This window comes from Vanacampus margaritifer, chromosome 1 (genome assembly GCF_051991255.1).
Source record: "Vanacampus margaritifer isolate UIUO_Vmar chromosome 1, RoL_Vmar_1.0, whole genome shotgun sequence".
NCBI classification, from domain to species: Eukaryota; Metazoa; Chordata; class Actinopteri; order Syngnathiformes; family Syngnathidae; genus Vanacampus; species Vanacampus margaritifer.
In genome coordinates this window covers 64,983,844-65,006,217 of record NC_135432.1, presented here as the reverse complement: position 1 = coordinate 65,006,217, position 22,374 = coordinate 64,983,844, and the positions used below count along the sequence as shown (strand labels likewise).

The 22,374-nt window shown below is 41.0% G+C and overlaps 2 protein-coding genes across 2 annotated transcripts in view; one reads left to right on the top strand and one right to left on the bottom strand.

The window, feature by feature from the left end:
- The window catches only part of ppp2r3a (protein phosphatase 2, regulatory subunit B'', alpha), a 42,766-nt gene extending 35,043 nt beyond the window's left edge, over positions 1-7,723 (bottom strand). The window contains exon 1 of the mRNA XM_077561809.1: positions 7,393-7,723. The gene's annotated coding sequence lies outside the window, so the exon portion shown is untranslated. The remainder of the gene's footprint in view (positions 1-7,392) is intronic.
- LOC144049157 (neutral cholesterol ester hydrolase 1-like) lies at positions 7,622-20,656 on the top strand. The gene is made up of 9 exons (XM_077561831.1): positions 7,622-7,742; positions 10,564-10,642; positions 11,294-11,405; positions 14,710-14,922; positions 16,580-16,823; positions 17,354-17,423; positions 17,513-17,684; positions 18,405-18,723; positions 18,942-20,656. The coding sequence occupies exons 4-9, from the start codon at positions 14,782-14,784 to the stop codon at positions 19,235-19,237; spliced, it is 1,242 nt and encodes a 413-aa protein (XP_077417957.1). The 5' UTR covers positions 7,622-7,742; positions 10,564-10,642; positions 11,294-11,405; positions 14,710-14,781; the 3' UTR covers positions 19,238-20,656.
- Positions 20,657-22,374: the final 1,718 nt, after the last annotated feature.

Sequence of the window (22,374 nt, the reverse complement as noted above, 5' to 3'; positions counted from 1 at the left end):
AGACGCCCGCCTCCTGCCAATGCATGATTTTCCTCATTAAGATTTGAGGCTTATTGCCGAAATTAAGGAAAATGTCAAGAGCCTGTCTTATTAGGATATTTCCTGGCGGAGAACTAAAGCTGAAAATCCTTAACGCTGAAGTCAAGTCAAAAATGTTTGTGACACTAATGTGTCCCCTGCGCCGACTAGTCGAAATAAAATATTCTGATTAATTAGTGGAATATGAATTAAACACACACGTTTTTATCCATCTCAAGGCACTGCCATTTTGTCCTGTACCGCCCTATGCTGTCGACTGATATTGACATCCAAGTGCCCTCGGGCTCGCATTGCAAAAATCACAGCTCACCTGCTTTCTGGGTTTGGTCACATGACGCGATGTGAGCCCAAGGTCACTTTGACATCAATTTCAGTCGACAGCAGGGGGCGGTGCTGCATAAAATAACATTAAAAAATATATATTTGAACCCCAAACCAAAAAGATGATATATTAAATATAAATATTTTCCATAATATGTCCCATTTAAATCAGGACTAGTTTCCCAAATATAGTTGCCAGCTCGTCTTTATCTAAATCTGTTTAAACACCCTAGGAAAGTGTTTTGACAAAAACGAAGAAAAGGAGCTTTGTGTCAGGATTTCGTCAGCCTCCAAAAGACTCACGGCCGTGAGCCGTCCAAGTTCCTCTGATGCTCTCATCTGACGTCGTTGCGTGTACGTCAAACAAGCGGGGAGATCTGGCAGTGTCTGTAACCATGGCAACCTCAAGGATGCTGTGATAAAATTCCAGCAAAATACAAAACACACACACACGCGCGCAGATGTCCCAGTGCATGCCATAGTTTTTAATTTCTGCTTCCTGTGGATGTAGCGGGCCTGCTGCCCTCAGTCTCCTCAAGGATAACAATTGTTCCCTAATGCTGAGAAGTCAACACAGGAAATGAGTAATGTGCCTTTACTCTGGATTCTGCAGTTTTATATTTCACAGTATTATAGTCCACAGTCTCCACTTGGCTGCAGTGCATGTTTTCTTACTGCCCTCAATCTCCTCATGGGTAACACTTTTCTCCAAATGGTGAGAGGTAAATATTGGAAACAAGTCTTGAGTCTTAGCTGTGGTCGCTGCAGTTAAGTACCTCACAGTATTATATAACAGATGTTTCTGCATTTGGCAATTTATTTTTACATTATATTATTAGTATGGGATTTTTTTTAATGGGCTTTAGGTGAACTGATGAATACACACACGCTCGCACGCACATACAAAAAAAAGTATAAATATATATATATATGTGTGTATATGTATATATATGTATATATATTTAAAAAAAAAAAAGAAAGAAAAATGAGAAAAAATACTTTTTTTTTTTTTTTTTAAAAGGAGAGCAATGATGATGTCAAATCGAATGAACAATACTGAGCTCTCCTTAAAAAAAAAAAAAAAAAAAGTATTATACTGTATACCACAGTGACCCGTTTTCCTGCTTCCCTTAATCTCCTCAAGGATAACAACAGGTTCCTTATGTTGCAAAATAAACGGGAAATGAGTACTGTGCCTTCACTCAGGATTCTGCAGTTGCACAGTATATTTCACAGTATTACGGTCCACAGTCTCAGTTTTGCTGCAATGGTATGTTTTCTTACTGCCCTTAGTCTCCTCATGGATAAAAAAAAATTGTTTATCCTCACAGATAAAAATCCCCCTTCTATACTGATAAGACAGTTTAATAGTTCACGGTTTATACTCCACAGTCTCCACTTTACTGCAACAGAGTTGTTTCCTCAAAAATATCCCCCCGCACCCCATTTTCGCTCTCTTACGCTATGACATAAAGACAGGAAACCCAAATTCACCTCTGCTGCTGTCGTTCGTTAGCATATCTCATTCCTACTAATACATTCAATGCGTCCTGGTTTTAGTAGGTTTGCGTCCAAAAATTGTCAACATCGGAACTACTTTGTCAAAACAATGCGTCAACGTGCCTCCTCGTGTGGGTACTCGCAGTATTCCTGCGCCTTTTGTGCACAAATCTCTCGCTTGAGTGTATTTGTGTTCGTGACTTCATTAGTGTCCTCTGAATGGCAGTCGCGTGTGTTTACTGACCGAGATAAAGACCCTCGCTCCGACCTTACCACCAGCCCACTTCCGCCATCAAGCTAGTTGAAACGATCAAAGTAATTAAAGCCCAAGCCACGTCAAAGCAATCTTTATCTTGTCCCCCCCCCCCCAAAAAAAAAAGCCTCTCAAAAGGGTTTGGACTCAACAAAAAAAAGCGAGCGAGGTTGGGCTCATTGGCGAAACCCTCCTCCCAACTCACATGTTAATGTACTTAAAGGATCTTGTCGGCTCGTGCTGCCCAAAGATGCTGACTGGCACGAGAAAGACGAGCAAAGCCCGAATAGGCCGTTTCCTCTTACTAAGCGGACCTCTGTGGTAAAGATTTACGGTCTTTCTGATGCCTTTCCTGCTCTGTTGTATCACTCTTCATTTCCATAATTTTTTTTTGTGTGCCGTCTATCTGCTGCTGCGGTTGGAGAGTGAGACGAATGGTCTACCCGCAGCGGGCAGTAAACGCAGCCCGCGGCCTCGTGTCATTTCAGTCCAGACGGTCACAGCGTGTCTGTTGCGCAACTCAGGATGTGGTAAGGCCCGTGGGCATCCACCGGCTTTGGACGGTTTTTTTTCTTTAAACCATACGTCACTACCGACAGCCGGAAGATAATAGTCTTTATTTCGATAGTCAGCGAAAATATGAAAATAATTCAAATTCAATCGTTAGTGTTTCACTTTCTGTCACGGTTGATTCGTGTGTAACAAAACTTCAGACAACTTAAACGACTCCTCAGCCAGTCAGCCAAAACGTATCCTAATCCTTCTTTTTGATTTGATGTGAGAGTCAGCATCAGTTTGAAACATCCTTTAGTGACTCCCGCAGGCCTGGAGTGAAACAGCAACCGACTTTCCATCACTTGTGCTAGTTGTCAATAGAAGGAAATTAAAAAACGCATTTTGTTTTCATTCAAAGTCAACTATGCTTTACGCGTGAGAGAAGTAATGAGTACACAGAACGCGACAGAGACAGTAAGACGCATAAAAAAAAACGGCAATAAAATATTTTTAGCCTGCCATGTTTTAAAGTGGGGGCCACGGAGAAACCACACCAACATGACCGTGAATGGTACTGCTATTTACTGCTTTCTTTTTTCCTTCTTGGCAAGTGGAGGCCTAAGTGGGAGGAATGCTGGTTCGGATACTCGCTGTGCATGTGTGTCGACTGCGGACAAAGACAGCCAGTGTGGACAACAGAACACAATCAAACGCGCGATACACAGCGACCAACTCATCACGCGTGCACAGACGAACGCATTCCAGAGTGCAGGGACGAGAAGCGCTGACATTCAGACCCCCACCGACCAATCGGCGCACTCCGCCGCGTTCACAATGGAGCCAGTCAATGAGGGAGCAGTGAGTGATTTGGGGAGGAGGCGAGGGGAAGGGGTGGTGGTGGGGGGGGGGGCTCACTTATTTACTTCATCCTCTTTCCATTCATGCATTCATTCTTTCCATCACCCTCTTTTCCCAGGATGGATCTCACGGTGGTTTTAAGGTGATTTAAAAGGAGGAATCAAGGAGTCAATCTCCTACACACACACACACATTTGAATCATCCCTTTGTGCATTGGAATTTAGAACACTTAGTATGTTATGTGTGTCCTCATCAGAGGTGGGTAAAGTAGCCATAAATTGTACTCAACGAGGAGTACTTACTCTCGAATAATATGGCTCAAGTAAAAGTAGTCCTATGGAGGAACGAGTGAGTAACTTGCGTCAAAATGATTGTGAAGCAAAATACAAGCACGTTCGCTTCATATTACATTTACGCTACAAAATGATGAATAACTAGTTTGGAAATGAGAGAATAGTAAAAACTGTTGCTTCATAAATTCACTTTTTTTTTTTTTTTTTTAATATTCCGCCTAATTTGCTCGCCACCTCCAGCCCGAGCCACTGATATCGTTCAACACAGCGCTCCAGCTGTGCATTTTAACTGCAGTTGCAGTGTTGCGCCATTATGGAGGCGCTATATCAATAGCAGTGCATTGGAAAGACCTGAAGCAACAACTGAGGAAGAAACTGCTTTTTTTTTTTTTTTACTTTAATGTACCGAGGAAGAAACAGATCATGGAGCAACAATTGCACATGCCCATTTCCTGGTTGTCCAAAGTCATAAAAACACAGTATATACAATAAACATAATAGTGTTTTACAACAACGCTGATCTATATTTCAATTTTTAATGGCTGTAGTTTAAAAAATGGCAACTTTGCATTCATGTAATTTCTCATTTCTAGTCCCTGATCGTAAAAATGGCTGCAGGAGGGCGACCCATGAGTACCTTAAAATAAGACTGGTATTGGCACCGCTACCTGGTATCGGTAGTCACCCATCACGGTCAGGATGATACCACCTCTGTCTCATTTTGAGCCAGGCAAAAAAAAAAACTGGATTGGTAACAAAAACGTTTGTAATATCTCAACGTGAAGGCAATTTTAGTATTTTAGCAAGAAGCGCAAAGTCGCCGCACATAATTTGAAAATTGATGTGGCGGGCCAAATCTGGACCCCAGGCCTTGAGTTTGACACCTGTGCTTTATAGTATTTGCAAATGCTTTTTAAGTACACTAGAAATTGATAATAGACTGATTTTTTTTTTAAATAATTTCCAATGTAAGATATTGCGAAAATATAAACAAATCGGAGTGTTCCTCTGTATGTTTATCACTCCAACCTTACACCAGATAAGCGCAACCTTGCCTGGAAAAGAACACCACACACACACACATCGCTCTTTGACACCGACTTTCCTGTTCACATCTTCATTTTTAGCAGCCAGCAGCACTAACATGGAATACGAGACGACCACCCACACGCGCGCTGCTGGGAAATGCGAATGACTACCGTCCCTGAAAGTGGCATGAAGATGCTAGACACAATTGTAGGCCTGTGCTACACACTGATGAGTAACCCAACAGCTTGCCTCTCACAGACGCAATCTAAGTGTGTGTGTGTGTGTGTGTGTGTGCGTTTCCTAAATAACAGCACGCGGAGTGCACCATAAATTCGCAGCAGGAGTCAAAGAGGAGGAAGTCCCACAACTCAAGTTATTTACAAAAGACAGGAATTAATGCATTGTTATTTGTGTCTTGTCAACACACAGCATCCACGTGAATGTGTTTGACACGACATAAAAGGGAGGGGCCCCGGGTTTAATCATAAGGGTGCGGTGTCCATTTGAGTTCAAACAGTGCCTCGCCTCCATTATATCCCCATTACGGGCAACGTTACATAACGACTGTTCGCCACCAAATAAGTCGCAACAAGTTGGCTGTTATGTAATCATGTAAATAAACGTACAGGATTTTGGTTCTTATTAGTTCTTATACAGCGGAGCCGTCCTGGCTGCAAACAAGAAAAGTTTGATGATTAGCGTGCAAGTATGCGTTCTCTGTCCTGGCTGCTCAGTAAAATAAGATTTGAAAATAATATTGTAAACAAACCGAATGGGCATAACAAAAGTGTTTTATCTTTGTGTAATGTTCCACCCGTTCGGCAATTTTGCTCATGTAAAGAGCATTACTTTTACATTTTACTCTTCGTATAATGTATAACATGTAACAAATCAGTGGTTTTCAAACTTTGCACACAAACTATTACCTGTGGTTAATTGTTCAGCCCTACATTTTATTCAGTTTTTCCCCCCCATGCAGTAAAGATTTTCTGATGTCCACCTTGATGAATCAATTGTTTACTGTTGGATAGGTTAGATGGTAATCGGAGAGATGGGAAGCAAAAACTAAAGACTCCGCCTACATGTATTATTTCACTGAGATTCTTCATTTTTTTTTGCAAGACATCGATAATAGTTGTCGTTATCAGTGTTACATCCGCCTTAATCAGCAAGGTCAAAATCTGTTGCCTGTTCGCCCACGGACAAGTCACACAAGCCACCCTAACTCCAACATAAAGCGCAAAATAAAAGCATGAGACCATAATGGTGTAAATAAACAACCGTTATTTATTTATCTATATCCGGGGGGGGGTAACCATTCATTGTCTGCCTTTGCTCATTTGAAGGAGGAAGAGAAGGAGACAAGATGCAGCCTTAGCCTGTAAGGCTTTTGTTTCCGAATTTTGCTTTGAGACTGCATTATGCCACTTCACTGGGTTCTGTGTGAAAGGCAAAAGTCAGACATTTTGCGGTATCCCCGTGTGAAAGAGGCTCGCAGGCTTGGTAAGTCAGGCAAAGAGGGGTCTCGCTATCGCTCTCTCTGAGTGGGTTGTACACATCCCCCCCCCCCCCCCAGCGGACTGTAGAAAAGTTGACAGCGACTCTGTACACGAACCCACAGGCTTGTTTACATCGTGTTCCCCACCACTAGCAAGCCTTAAGCACACCACGGCAGCACTTTACTGATACTTTGATCTTTATGTGCTAAAAGAGTTTAAAGTGAGACGGAGGAGGCCTGGACTGAACAGACATACCCCCCCCCCCCCCCCCACACACACACACACACACAACCTGAGTGATCTTTGTAACCTTCACAGTCACAATGTCCAGCCAGTCTCGAGTTACTGCACACACACAAACCAACACGTTGTGAGGTTCCCATCATCTCTACAAACGAATCCATGAACATGCCAGGAAGTAGACACACTAAAAGGTCAGTTTTGTTTTCCTTCCGACACACGCTTTGACTGAAGATGTCAGTCATTTTTTGTGCGCGCGCGCGTGTGGAATCTATTCTAGGAGAATTCCAGAGAGGAGACCTAGTGACTGACCCCCACCTCACAGGAACTCGCCCCCCCCATGCATATACACCCACGCGCATCATAAAAACAACACATAATTGAAGGAAACACACATGTGGAGGACACACCTGCAGTTTTAACAGTATCACAACTGTGTGGCGTTTGGGTGTTCTGAAAAAGAGTGGGATTTTCTAAGAGCTGCATCCAAACCCATCTTATGAGACTTGCAATTTAACACCAGGGCAACAACACAAGCACCTTAGCCCGAGAATATATTCAAACATGTCACATACATGCGATGGACTCTCTTCGATGAACCGCAACAAGGAGACAGTACGATGTCCAAAGTTACCTGAACACAACAGGAGAACCCCACAGTGTCAGGGGGGGAGCTAGCGCGCGCACGCCGAAATCCACATACGCAAAACGGGCACAAACAAGAGCCAGAGCCAGGTTTAAATACTTGAAAAAATACGGCCTGACTGTCGGAACCACTGTCACGACCGCACACGAAACACACGCCAAAAGCCCGTCGCAAAGTTTGAGAGCGAAGGGAAGGTAAAACACACCATCGCCGCTTACCTTTTCCCCCCTTTTCCTCTCCCCACCTCGTCCTTCACCTCCACCGGCGGGCGAGCCGCTCCTTCCGCCGCCTCCTTGGCCGTGTCACGACCGCCGCAGACCCGCAAACCGAGCGGCAGGCAGCGCTTCGGTTAACCGGCGAGAGCCGACGCAGGGTGGGCTACCGAACACACGCGTGGGCTTGTTTCTAGTGTGTTTCCGCGTCAGCGTTTGTGTGTGTGTGTGACAGCTCTCGGGGCGACTGAGCCGAGTGAGAGTGAGGAGAACCGGGGGAACTTAGGGGGAGTTCCCGAGAGCTGCGCGCCGGGGGCGGGGGCTCGTCGAGAGTGACAGGCCGGTCAGCTTGTAAGGTAAGTGGCTTGTTTCTGGTCTTTTATTTATTGTTACGATACATTCACGGTGACTCTGTAGTCTTTGAACGCTATCCACACGAAAAGTGGAGAAAAAAATGTTTTGTTCGCGTCTACTGTCCAACTTCAGTCACGCCAAACTCCCTATAGAAAAATGCAGTTTCCTCTAAAACCACTTATGAATTTAAACCAAAATCGACTGGTATCTTTCCTTACAAACGTTACATCCGCCACCAAGTTCGGGTTAAATCGGCTCACTTTTTGAGGTTTAGAAAAGACTTTGGTCTTGTCCATAGACGTACATGTCATCATGTAAAACCTCCACCAAAACTTGTGTAGAAAAATTATCATTTTTCAAAACCATTGACCTGATCTACTGGGTTTTTCCTACATCTCTCCCCCGGGTCCGGGTAAAAATCATCTCACTTTTCTAGGGTTGAGAAAGGCTGGTTTTGTTCAACAAAAGCACAAGTGTTAAACTCAAGGCATGGGGGCCAGATTCAGCCCGCCGCATCATTTTATGTGGCCCACGAAATGCAAACGATCTTATCATGTTTCTTGCCAAAATACAACTTCACTTTAAATAACGTTGCTATACTACAAGCATTTTTTTTTAAACAAGCTCCCTTTATTTATTTTTTTAAATAGAGTAATAGTTGAACTTTTTTTTTTACTGGCTTCTGATTTCAGAACTAGTTATCCATCAAATTGTTATGTATACACTATGTATAGGGACAACATAATTACAACGTGGCCCTTAAAAAAAAAAACGTTTGCCACCCTTGAACTTGTGGAAATACTTTTTTTTTTTTACCCAACTTTAGTCTGGTGCCATGAAAATTCCCACCAAACACTGTGCACAAAAATGCATTTCTTTAAAACCAGTCACAGATTTATACCAAAAATCTACCCGTTTCTTCCTTCTGCCATACCTTTCATGTTCAGGTAATAACAGTTTAGTGTTTTTGGTGTAATCTTGGGACAATTTGCAGCCTTGAAATGAACTTTTCAAATAAGATGAAACTGTCACTTTCTTACCGACATTCACTGATGGAATTAAAACTGACGTCATGTCTAAAAATGGATGTCATTTCACCAAAGAAGAAAACTACGCACTCAACTTCTAGCACTATAGTATTTTTTGCATTGTCCGTCTCCTCTGAAGTCGTCTCCTGTCACTTTTATCCCTATAGTGTACCACATTGTATACCGGGGGATGCAATGTTCCCCACATTGCATCCCCACATCGTGTTTCCATCCGTAATAAATCTGCGTGACACAGCAATGAGCGGCCCTTTATGATATCCATCTCAGAGATGAAGGGACTTATGTTGGTGGTTTCCATAGCACAACAAACTCTTCTATCTACCATAGCCGATATACATTTTCAATGCGTGACAGAGTGGCATGTTAGCGACTAAGATCACTTCTCGGGCTTTTTGCGGCGCAAACCTCAGCCCGGGTCGACCGCATGGCTTGACGTCAAACAGTCAGTCAGCCGCTGCGCTTTTAAAACGGTGGAGTTAATTACTCGTAAAGCTAAATGTGAAAGATTCACACATATTTGAGGCAGCAGATGCTGCGCTAGCTTTGTTTTGATTTAGCAAATGGTGAACATTATTTCATGGCCGGGGGAACCTATCATTTTGGGCCTTGTGAACTCCACTATACTTTAATGTTTTGGATTAGTCATTTGGCATTAAATGAATCAGATCATTTTTTGCACTAGGCTACTGTGTTAGCAAACTAATCCGGAATATTTTATATTTGGCAAATGGTTAACATTTCAGTGGGTCAAATGTCAAACATCCTGTTTTGTTACTTTGGCCAGTCTAAAGGATTTTAATCAGTTTTGAGTTGTTGTTGTTGTTTTTTACCACTGAATAAATAAGATAATATGCTTTTACTGTGTTAGCAAATTTCTTAGAGCTATTTTAGCATATTTAGCAAATGGTCAGTTTAACTCCTTTATTGTTATTTTTGGCTTATAGTAAACCAAAAAGGAAAAGTCCTGTTTATGTTTTATTTGTTTGTTTTTGAAATTTTAGTCATCCCCCAAAAACTTTTATCCTTTTATTTTTAGGTTAGCTTTACTCCCATTGAGTTTAGCATCAGATGTTTTCTAACAAATTAAGCCTCTGCTATACTAGTATTGTGTGAGTGAGCTAATTTGCACTAGCATTATGTAAATATGAACATTTACTTCTGTCACGTTGGCTCCAGACTCATTTTGGTTTTACATTAAACGCTATGTTTGCTTTTCCTTAGTGAGTTCATTTGGACTCGCATCTGCTAACATTTAACTTATTCACAGCCGTGGACTTTTATATTATTAACTATTCGGTTTACCGCTACTAACAAACATGTTTATCAAGTATGTTTTTCATAATGACTAACAGATACCCTGCAGATGGCAGCGTTGCAGATTTGAGATTGCCACAGTTTTTGAGTATAAGATAAAAATAGGAGGTGAATCTCAACTTGTCATTACATCAAATAGGAAATTGGAAAGCAAGCCATGGCTACCGCTGATTACCAAAGAACAGAGAAAGGTAAAAAGCTCGGGTCTTTGTCTTGGTGCTCATTCTGTATTTGGTGGGTCTTGAAAGGTCACTCAAAATGTGCCAAAATGACTGGCAATTTTGGGAACTGCTTTTAAAATGGCTGCCAGTCAATGACTTAAAAGCCTAATGGTCTTCAGAAAAATCTATTAGCAAAAAAAAAAATGAAGGTGTTAAGAAGCCAGAGTGCCATTATCGCTGCAAAAGGTCGACAAAAGGTCGACTGACGAAAACACCTTGTCTGTGATTTTTTTTTTTAGGTCATTTGGCAACGGTGGAAGATGGCCAGAGAAGCGCCTTAGGGATGAGGAGGATGAGAAGAATGAGCTGAGATGGAAGGTGCTGACACACACACACACACACACACACACAAAATGCAAGAGAGAGCGTCACTCGGCACCTCTCGGCCGCACAAAAGCACACATGAGCCCGCCTTGAGGACACCGACGAAAGCCTCGCATACCACCGCTACGACGTCGCATATAGACGACAAGCACATAAAAAAAGTACACGCAAAGTATCCGTCTGTATACATTTATATGATGACATTTGCGTGTACAACCTCTTTCCTCGACTCCCCCCCCCCCCCCCTTCAGAGCCCAATTGCCCCCCACGCCCGCTACAAATTTCCTCAACGAAACCCCAAACCGCCATCTTAAGTGCTGATAAATGCCAAACACGGCGAGTGCATCCTGGAGGCAACCCGCCACATGTCAGCTTACAGTAGTGTTGCCGCAACAGCTGCCTCTTATCGCCGTGCCTGTGCAGCAGCTGAGAGGAGAGAGGCCACGTCCAGTTTAACAGCCTCGCCAAGCCAAGGCGGAGAGGGGGGGCGGGTTGGGGGTGGGGGGGTCGACCCAACATCAGGATACGATTTGGGAAAGCCAAAAAGCCAAAAAAGTGTGAGGTTGTACTTTGCGTCTTCTCCTCGACCTCCAACTCCTCCCTTGTGATGACTTTCACAGCGCCTCTCCTCCTGTGCGTCGCCAGGTTAAAAGGTCAGGGCTGCGGCATGCAGCTCTCCTCATGGGGCCCCCGTGCGACTGCTGACCTCTGAACCAACCGCTCCCCAGACGGATGGCTTTTTCGCAAACATTGAGAGGTGAGAATTTGAGTTCAAAACTGAATGCGACGAAGCAATGAGGCCGGATTGACACTGCCTCGTTCGAGAGGCGGCAGTTAAGAAGTTCTGGGTTCGAATCTTCACCACCCTCTGTGTTTTGGATGAAAATTCCTTGGATTGTATGGCATGAATAGAATCAGTTCATTTCAACAAATGACTGCTAAAGTTTTGATCACAATTCAAGTTCACCGTTCGTTACGTGTTCACTTCCTGAAACAGAAGTTTCCCATATTCTCTCACATATAACACCTTGTTTGAAGAATAACTGTTATCTTACCTTCAAAAGTTGGCAAAACATTAGAAACTTTTTTTTAAAAATTGAATCATTACAACTTCATAATCTTTCCTTGGTCCCACTACCTTATCTGCATCTTTTTGGATTTGAAGGTTGGGTGCACGTTTATGTCCGGTTGTGAGCCGTTGCTAAACAAAACAGGAGCATCAAAATATGCTGCCTTTCAGATGAATGGAAAGTGTGGCACCTTATCACACATCTTCTGCGATGTGGGGATAGTAACATAAGTGAATAAAATGACTCCCATCAGGCAAGTAAAAAAATGGTTAGTGATGAGCCTATTTTGAACCTTGTTGCCAACCAAAACAGCAGCACCTACCAAAATGTGTATACAGTCCCCCAGATGAAATAAAGTGTGTAAGATCTTCCCTCATTTCAGCATTTCCTCAAATTGCATCTGTCGCCATATTATGCTTGCAAAATGCTAACATTAGCAAAAAAATGTCCACCCTGTCAACAAGCTCACATATTTTGCTGTTTGCAGTTCATTTATTTCAGCAATATGGATTTCTAACATAATAGAATCTACTTAAAATAATCAATATGTATTTCAAAAGGAAAATCTCGCCATTTTTCAAAAATGGGGAAGTGAAAACCCATCAGATGGATCAAATCATCAACAAAGACATTTATTGACTATTTCTGGGTGCAAAAATGGGGTGAGTGGTTTTCTCTGAAAAACAAGGCGGGGCCAGCATGAAATGGAAAACCAGAGCGTGCGCCTCCTGCATTTAGTGGCGTTAAATGACCATTAAGTGTAATTCCAGTCAACGACACCAGAGAGGCCCTGCCTCCATTACCACCTCCATACCACAGACTACAGGGAGACGCCATTTTTTTTTTTTTTTTTTATATGCTCAGGAGGCACACGCACTCGCACGCATATATCGCATTCAAGTTTACACTCTTAGCATTTGGCTGACTCTCCTATTCGGACAGATTTTTGGCATCGGCCTCCAGCTTTGGGAAAAAGGATCTTGGGAGCAGCACGTACTCTTTCTTGTTTAGGGTTTCAAAGATAGCCACACAAATATTGCACGTCATGCTGGGACACTTTTTTTATGTGACCAAATAAGTCACTCACTAGTAGAAAGTTAGGGGGGGGGGGTAATCTGATCGAGGTACCGGGGTAATTTTTTTTAATCCAGTGGACAAAAAAATAATACAGTCCAATTAGGGAATTGGCCCAAATGAGCCCCATTTAGAAATCCTGTGTCGGGGCCTGTCACTTTAAAACAAATAATAAAGCTGCGACAGTTTTATCTTCTGCATTACTTTTTTTTTTTTTCCTATGAGAAATGTTGGTAGGAATACAAACAAGTAGGAGTCCAAGCCTGCAATATTTTTCAAAGACAGGTCATGAGTGGAGCGGAGTTCAATCCTGCAGCGGATTACATAGGCCAGGAAGAGAGGTCACTAAATACACTTCACATCCAGAGTGGCGTTTGTTTGACATCGCCACGCGGCCAGAAGCCGAAGTCCACCCAACCCTCACTTTGGATTCCTTTTTTAGCCGACTTTATTACAGCCTTCCGTATCTAACTTTTGGAGTGCATCCTCCTCCGGGAGCCCCAAAGGTTAATCCGACATGGTCGGCCGGGCGGTCTCGCTGGAGCTTGTTTTGGAAAATCCGTCCGTGGCGGGGGTCAGGTCCTCGTCACTGCTGTTTATGTTCTCACAAGGGAAACCACCAGGGACGCAGAACTGAAGCGAACCCGTGGGAAGGCAGCGGAAGAGTGGCACACGCTTTGTTACCCCCTGATTATTGCTGGCATGGTTGTAAGAAAACATTTTATGGAACAGACTGGAAGGTGCAAGAGTTACATGTTGTTGACCCCCAAAAATTTGATAATCATAATCTAGTAGGCTATATAAAATGGTCAAAATATTAGAAACGGCACAACTCTGTAAAATACAACCACAGTAATAAACATTGTATACTGATTCATAATCTTGGTACATTAATACTCTCTAATGGTGTACTTAATGAACAGTCCGGTGGGAGTAAATATAAATAAAAGTATGGTTCCAAACTTGCATTGAAAAATTAAATACATCAACAATTAAAATAGATGAATAAAAAGTAATAATGTGCGTAGCCAAAATTGTAATAAAACAAATTATTTTTTTATGTGTTTTCTAAGGGAAAAAAATACATAGAATTGAAAAACTGTACATTTTAAAAGATGTTTTAACAGTTGAAATCAAAATACAGTACACAAAATTACACAATTCTAAGTGAGTTTACAAAATTCTAATAAAAAAACATTTAAAAAAATGTAATACATAAAATAAAAATAATTTTAAATTGCAGTTAACATGTAAAAAAAATTGTGTAAATTAAATTAAGTATTTTAAAAATGACAAAAAAACAACAAAATAAAATAGCAAAATAAGTTTCCAGAATTGCAATGAAAAAAATAGAATACATTTTTAATTAAATAAGTTCAATAAACAAATAAAAATAAGAAAAACAAAAAGTAAATTTTCAATTTTGCAGTGAATAACAAAAGTGTAAAAATCTGAATATAATCATGAATAAAAACTAATAAATAGATGAAATAAAATAAACATGTTAAAACTGTTTCTGCATACATCTAATTCATATTTATGTAAAAAAAAAAAATATATATATATATATATATATATATATATATATATATATATATATATATATCAGTACTTTTCCAAAGTTGCTCATATTTTTCCTTAGGTAAGTGTTGACAGCCATCTTTCTATCAACAACTGTATTCCGCCCTCATGTGGCGACTAGAGTGTAGTACAACTCGCTTTCAAAAGTCACTCTACCGGATGTTCCTCTTTCCTTTTCAAATAAAAGTTATGAAGGAGTAGCAACGCAAGAGTCAAATGAAGTTTGTCAAATAAGCCTAAAGCCAGTTGAACGTCCACAGAAACATCGTGGAAATGTTTGAAACCAGTTTGGCCACTCCTCTCTTACTGTCGCCAGCCTTCCTCCCCCTTGCTCAGATCAGCCGGTCCTGGTCTTGCTTCACTTCCACACCAGCAGCACCCGCTGCAACAGTGCCAGGCTGACCCGAGATGTGGCTGCTGTCGGCGGTCATCGGCGCCTCCCTGGCCGTGGTTCTGCGCTACTGCTTGTACACACCGCTGCCTGCCGCTATTCGGCAGCAGTGGAAACTTTTGCTACTGGACGACATCCTCAAAATTGTGATGTGCCTGGTGAGTGAAGGGCGACGGACGGGTGACGTTTTATGCAGGGGATGGAAAATAATAGCTATACAGTCGTTTTTTTTGTTTTTTTTTTGCCATTTCTTTTCTATGTGTGCTGAGATTAATTTAAAAGTACAGTACTCGGAATCTGATAATGAATCGAGTTCAATGTGTAATGTGCCAACCCGTCACCTGTCAATCATTTCAAAACTTTATTTAAAATATAGTGCTTTTATTTTGGAGAACAGGTCTTTACTATGAACCCCCAAAGAGGACCGTTAATGGTGATATTTTTTATGAGCACAAATCTACATAATTTAATTTAATTGTTTTTATTGCCACAAAGTTCCAAAGTTTAATTACTTAGACAATTATGGCCCAAGACTCTATAGAGTGTTTTGTTCTTCAACCAAAAAAAGCTTGGCGCTGTTTAAGGGGTACTTGGCTGAAATTTATTTATTTATTTTTAAATCACAGGGGGTACATAACTGGAATAAAGGTTGAGAACCACTGACTTAGAAGGTGCTTCAAATGACTATCTAAAGCAAACGAACACTCCTTGTAATTGTGCATTTTCTAATATTGGCTGTTATCAATGACAAGCAATTGAGTTCAACAAAAAAAAAAATTTGACATGTTCCACAGTATATGCTTTTGTAAAGCACACGCCCTGTCAGAGCAAACACCTAAATGAAGATTCTAATGCGACGTACTGTAAGATCAGTTTGTCAGGTTGTCAACACCAACCACAAAAGCCATCTATTGTGCAATAAAGGAAAGAAAGCAGCATTTAAGCTGACTAACAATGAGAAAGCCAGTCAGGTTTGCGTCACTATCCGTCCCTTGTGAGGACAATGTCTGCATGTTCACCTTTGCTCCTTATTACGCCACATGCTTTGGAGGTGAAAGACTAAAATAGTGAAGGGATGGGCACACTGAAAGCAAACGCTTTCACATTTTTTTTTTGTTTGGATACCCAGCCAGTGTTGATTATCCTCCAGAAATGGCAACAAAATGAAGCATGCCAGACAGTACACATGTACAAATAAAGTGCACACTCGCTGGCAACCTTAAGCCTGCTATTGTGCATACACTTGCTGGCGAGATGATGAGAGATAATTCACTGGGTGTCAAAATACAAGACGGCAGCACTTTGGCTGGAACACACACGCGCACTCGTTGGTGACATCCAGCCCGTAGTTACGCATACACTTACTGGCGAGAGGAGGAGGGCCCAAACGAGACCAAAGTGGAGAGAGCCAAACATTGGTGGGGTGCATACACTTGCCAGCAAGATGATGAGAAGCGGCTGCCAAGTCATATGAAAGAGGAGACGACGGAATCCCGACCGCTGTTACGCCCTTGCTGGTGTCCGGACGAGAGCTAGCCAACCGAGCGAAGCGATAGGGTAGATGGCCAAACTTTTCCCAGAATGCACTTGCTGGCGAGATGATGAGCGGTAACTCACCGAGTGATGTGAAAGATTGGTAGATTCGCCGGCAAGATCCAGCCCATTGTTATGCATATGCACATTAGCGAGAGGAAATGGCTAAACGCTGTCTCGAATGCACACACTTATTGGCGAGATTCAGCCACCTGGCGCGCATACACTTAACGGTAAGATGAGTAAAGTGTTTAAAAAATAAATAAAATTCCTGCCTCTTAGGCGCATGTGATGGAGCGGCTGGGCTTGGGGCACCACGTCAAGGCCGCGCGAGGGTCTTCCAAAGGGCTGGAGGGCACCGTGAAAAAGTTGACGGCCGAGCCCGGCGGCGGCTACTTGACGGTTAGCGACGCGACTTTCGGCGGCGTACCTGTGCGCGTTTACCAGCCCCCGATGGCAGGCGACACCCGCCTGAGGAGGGGTCTGCTCTACATCCATGGCGGCGGCTGGGCTTACGGCAGTGCCAGTTAGTCACTCTCTTATTTTGTGTGTGAACTGTGTTTATTAATATTTTCCATTTTTGTTGTTGAAGCCTTCTATATATTGTACAGTATATTACAGGGATTTTTTTTTTTTAGGTGGGAAAATACATTAATTTTGTTGTTGGAATTATTTTTTCCTCTATTTGGGGGGAAAAGTTTGCATGTATTTTTTTTATTTTTTTTTAATCCTTAATATTTAAGATACAATTTTTGAAATTAAAAAAAAAATATATATATATTTTAAGGTTGAAATCCTCCTAAAATTTCACAGAAAATGTAAGAAAAGCATCTAAATGTTTTTCTTTTTTAATCTTTTTTTGTTGTTATTCTGTCTAACATTTGAAAGTGTTGACTTTGGACATAAATATAAATAAATACAAATTGAATTTTAATATATATATATTTTTTAATCATTTTAAAAAAAACACTAAAAGTAAAGAGAAATTTTGTTCATCCTCCTAATATTTGATGGAGATCTGGATTTTGCATTCATGAACAAAATGTCTGTTGTCAGAGGACGGCGCGTACGATCAAGGCAGCCGCAAAATGTCTAAAGAGCTCCACATGGTTGTGGTTTCTGTCGAGTAAGTCTTCAACTTCTTTCAACGCCGTGCCTCCAACTTTTTTTTTTTTTTTTTTTAAACCTGCATTCACATCTTCTTCCCCCGCCAAGTTATCGTCTGTATCCCGAGTGCTGCTTCCCGACGCCATACGTGGACTGCCTCACGGCCGCCAAGCACTTCCTGTCCCCGGAGGTGCTGGCCGAGTACAGCGTGGACCCGCAGCGTGTGGCCGTGTCGGGGGACAGCGCCGGGGGCAACCTGGCGGCGGCACTCGCTCAGCAGGTATGTGGACTGATGATGAAGACCTCCGCCAAGGCTTGAGATTCAAACGGCGGCTGAATTTCGCAAGATCAGCTTTGCTTTGTGGGTGCGATTATATTATTATTTAAAAGTTTTGTAATTATTATTTTTTAAAAGTACTTTAAAAATGAGTTTTTTTTTAAGAATATTGAACATAAATAAATAAAAATTCCATTAAGTTCTGTTTCTTTTCTTTTTTATCTCCACTGTTGAAAAAAAAAAAAGAAAAAAGAAAAACCTTCACCATTTGTCTTTTGGACATTTTACTGAAATCTTCAAATTCTGATGGAAATTAGATTTTATTTTATTTTTTTAAATTAGGGGTGAAAATGATTTTTATTATTTCTTGAAATGTGATGATATAAAATTTAAGAAAATTTTAAAATGTAAAATATTGAAATTATTTACATTTTTGTTTTTAGAAATGTTGAAATCGATAAATTCCATTTATTTATTTATTTATTCAGGGAATTGAACTATATATATATATATATATCTATATATTTTATATTATTATTTTTTCCTTTAAATCCTCTTAATAATTGATGGATTTTTTTTGTAAACAAAACATCTACAAAGTTTAGGTTTTGTTGTTGAAATCATATTACCATTTATAAGTTTTAAATTTTTGTAAAGAAATATTTGTTTTAAATTCCTTGAAGCATTTCAATTTTTCTTTTTTAATTCATTTTGTTTTCCCAGATTGCCATGGATGACAGCATGAGCGTCAAGTTCAGCGTGCAGGCTTTGATCTACCCGGTCCTTCAAACTCTGGACTTCAACACGCCGTCCTATCAGCAGAACCGGGACATGGCCATCCTCAACCGTCCAGTCATGGTCAAGTTTTGGCTGCAGTACCTGGGCGGCGACCTCTCCCTTAAGCCCCACCTCCTCGCCAACCAACACAGCCCTAACGCCGCGCCGGAGCTTAAGGCTCGCCTGGACTGGACCGCCCTCCTTGATCCGGAGTTCCGCAAGGACTACTTTCCCGTACATGGCGATAGGCCCCGTAGAATGGAAGGTATGGAAACTAAATATAAATAGACGTAATAGTGCATTGAGCCACCAGAGGGCAGTATAATACAAACATATGGCTAGATAGTGGAACCTCAATTATTAATTAATTATTGGCCGCATTAATTGTTTTCATTCAAATGTACTAATTAGTGTCTGTAAAAAAAGAAAAAAAAATGCAATTTGATAGTAATTGTCTGAAATTTTGTCATGTGAACCGGGCAGGAATCCTGGATGAGATTCCGGGTCTGCTCGACGTGCGAGCGGCGCCCCTCCTGGCCGGAGCCGAGGTTCTGGCCAAGTGCCCCCGTGCCTACGTGATGACGTGCGAGTACGACGTGCTGCGAGACGACGGGCTGATGTACGCGCGCCGCTTGAGCGACGCCGGCGTGGCGGTCACGACCGAGCACTACCGGGACGGCTTCCACGGATGCTTCAGCCTCACCATGTGGCCCTTCGCGTTTGACGTCGGGCTGAGGGCCTTCGCCGCCTACGTCCAGTGGCTACACGACAACTTGTAGGGATTTCAGAACAATCCAAGTAAGAATCGGGTCAGGGAGTAGGGAGAGGAACCGACAGTCGTAACTTTCTGTAAGTGTAAAAAAAAAAAAAAAAAGTAGATTTGATTAGATTTTTTAGTTAGTTTTAATTAGTTTTCAAGGTGGTTCTGTTTTTTATTAGTTTTAGTTTTTTTTTTTTAACGCTTAGTTTTTTTTTTTGTTTGTTTTTTACGCTTAGTTTTTGTTTAGTTTTAATTAGTTTCAGAACAAGTATTGTTTTTTTGGGGTTGTTTGTTTTTTTAATTTGTATTACTTGGGGCGCAATATTTAATAAACACCTTAGTAAAAGGAACATTTCTTACCTAGCATTGCATTTCTTTCGGAGTTAAATGAAAAAGCAGCCGAGCCGAGCCGAGCAATTGGAGCCAAAAGTCAAGCCGGCAAATTTTTGGCGACGTCATCTGAAGGTGTTTTTCTATTGGCTGCTGCTAGATGACATCACTTTTGTGTGACCCATTTTCAAACGTCTTTATTTCGGTTAATATCAAAATAAATATACTTGAAATCACATTTAAAATCATCCCCAAAGGCTCATTTATCAAATTAATTATCAATGCTATAATTTTAGTTTGTTGGTTTTGTAAACATAAAATGTAGTTTGTTCGTTTTTTTTTTTTTAAAAGCATTGCTTTTCGTTTATTTTGTTAACAAAATTGTTTTTTTTTTAATTTTAATTTGAGTTTTTCCCGTTAGTTTTTGTTAACTAAAATAACCTTGGCTAAATCTTAAAGCCGACAAAATTTGCTGAATAGCTTTTTTAATAAAAACATAAATAAAAAAAAACTCTGTTGTAGAATGATGCTCTTGTGCACGAATAGGAAAGAAATCTTGTTACAGACGAGGCAAAGAGCCAAGAAGTGTGATGTGGAATGCCGGGAAGTTGCGCGACTTTCCCAGGAAGAGAAATGAGCCTCGGGGGAGGTAACAGAGGAAAATCTTTTTCCGATCTCCCAATCCAATTTACGAAGATGATGTCTTGTCGGACGTGAGCCAAAAGACGTCATCGTGTAACCAGGGGCGACCGTTTTGAAATCAAATAGAAAACTGGAAAAAAGTGTTGTCACAATTTATAAAAATCATTCCATTAATGTGAAAATACTATTTAAAAAAAAAATACTATTGCTTAATTTGACTTTCATGTATAATTGCTTTAAACAACAAAGTGTATATAGGAATGGGAAAAAGATTTGTTGGTTCGTTATGATTGTATTATTGTTAATTAATGTTGATATGAAGAGTTTTGTAACAGCTGCAGCTGTTTTCGAAGCGCTATATAAATAAAGATGACTATTTTTGTAAATGCGCTAGCAATGAAAATCATGTCAATGTTAAGAATGAAAAACTTGCACTTACTAACAATAAATATTCTGATTTACAGAACTTTTTTTTTTTGTTTTAATTTTGTATAAAAATATCAAAGACATAAAGTATGTATTTTGAGAAATGCTCTAAAAACACCACGTTCAGTTAGGGAATAAAAATGCTGTCAACGGAATCGAATAGAAATGGAATTATTAAACACGGTGTTCCACAGGGGTCCATATTGGGACCATTTCTCTTTTTTCTGACAATGACTGTTAAACTCTTCAAAAGGTGCGCCACAAAGTCTTGTTTGCGGATGAAACTCGTCTCTTTTCGTCCCATTTGATCTTAACCGAATTGACAAATGGTTTAAATGTGACAAACTCTCCTTCAATGTCCAAAAATCAATGACATAACTACGCCAAACACATACTCCATACTGAAATTGATGGATGGACAATTTCGCAAGTAACCTCTACAGTTTCAGGAAAGGGGGGGGGGGGGGGGGGGAATGAAATGAATGTAACACATTTACGACCTTTTTTACGCACTTGGCTGCAGTCAATTGCGAAACTGCGGCCTGACCGACTGCTCATCCCACAGGTGCCGCGTATCTTCCCCGATGGGAGAATGTTTATCATCTTGTTGTTGTTTTAAGGCGGTAATTCTTTGTGATGTTTTCAACGTTTCAACGCACGTCCTGACTCGCTCCCACGAGGCGCGTAAGGGGGTTCTCTCAGGGTGTCGACTTCCCTCCCCGAGGGGGGGAAACGTTCCCGGCCTATCGCCTCCTTCCCTCCCGACAGACTTTGGAAGTGACTCACTCAGTAACGTTGAGGCCCAGACTTACTACGTCCGGCTTTACTTTCACGTACAGTGGTGAGAAAAAGTCTACACACCCCTGTACAAATGCCAAGTTCCCTTGATATACAGTAAGAGTCTGCAGAAATAAACAACTTGGATACTAGAACAGCGGCAATAGTTTTATAGTCTCATTTGAACCGGGGTGTGTACACTTTTCATATCCACTGTTCATGTCGCCTATTGCAATCACTGTGTTCATGACAAACAATGGAGAGGGTCATTTGACAAGAAGTTGTAGATTACTGCAACAATAAGAGGAAGTCCACTTTTTATTATGATGACCATGTGCTGCCTTCACTGAACTGACAGCTCCAGGAACGATGCCTTCGGGTGCTTTGATCAAGCTGGGACATCAGACGCTCGCATTTTGGGTAGCAATTAAGTACCTCAACATTCGATTAGTTATTTGAAATTCTGACAATTAATTTCATTATTGGTAATTGAACAGACGCCCAATGAAATTATGGTGAAATTCTAATTAAATTTACTATTTATTAATTGGATTTCTAATTTAATGGGTCTAGAGCTAACTTTTTTTTATGTGTAGGACAAGCCTTCATATAAAAAATGTCAATCCTAACACTAAAAAAAATGTAGCAATGAATCAAATTTTATTATTACTCTTCAAATGTTTTAGGATTGATTTATTTGCATGATTATTTAAATAGCCTAAAAATTAGGGGAGGAATGAGCAGTAGCCTACGTTTGCAAATGCTGGAACAATTAATAATGAAAAAATTAAATTAGGGTGCAGTAAAGATATTCAACTTCTAAAATATTTCATCAGAGCGGCAAAATGTCCACATTCGTAGCTTCAGTTAGCAAGCATGGATTAGCCATTCTGACTAGCAAAACAAACGTTAAATGCTAACGGATGATTGACACCTCACTTGATCCAATGCTCAAGCTGTGATCGCTGTATTAAATAGAAA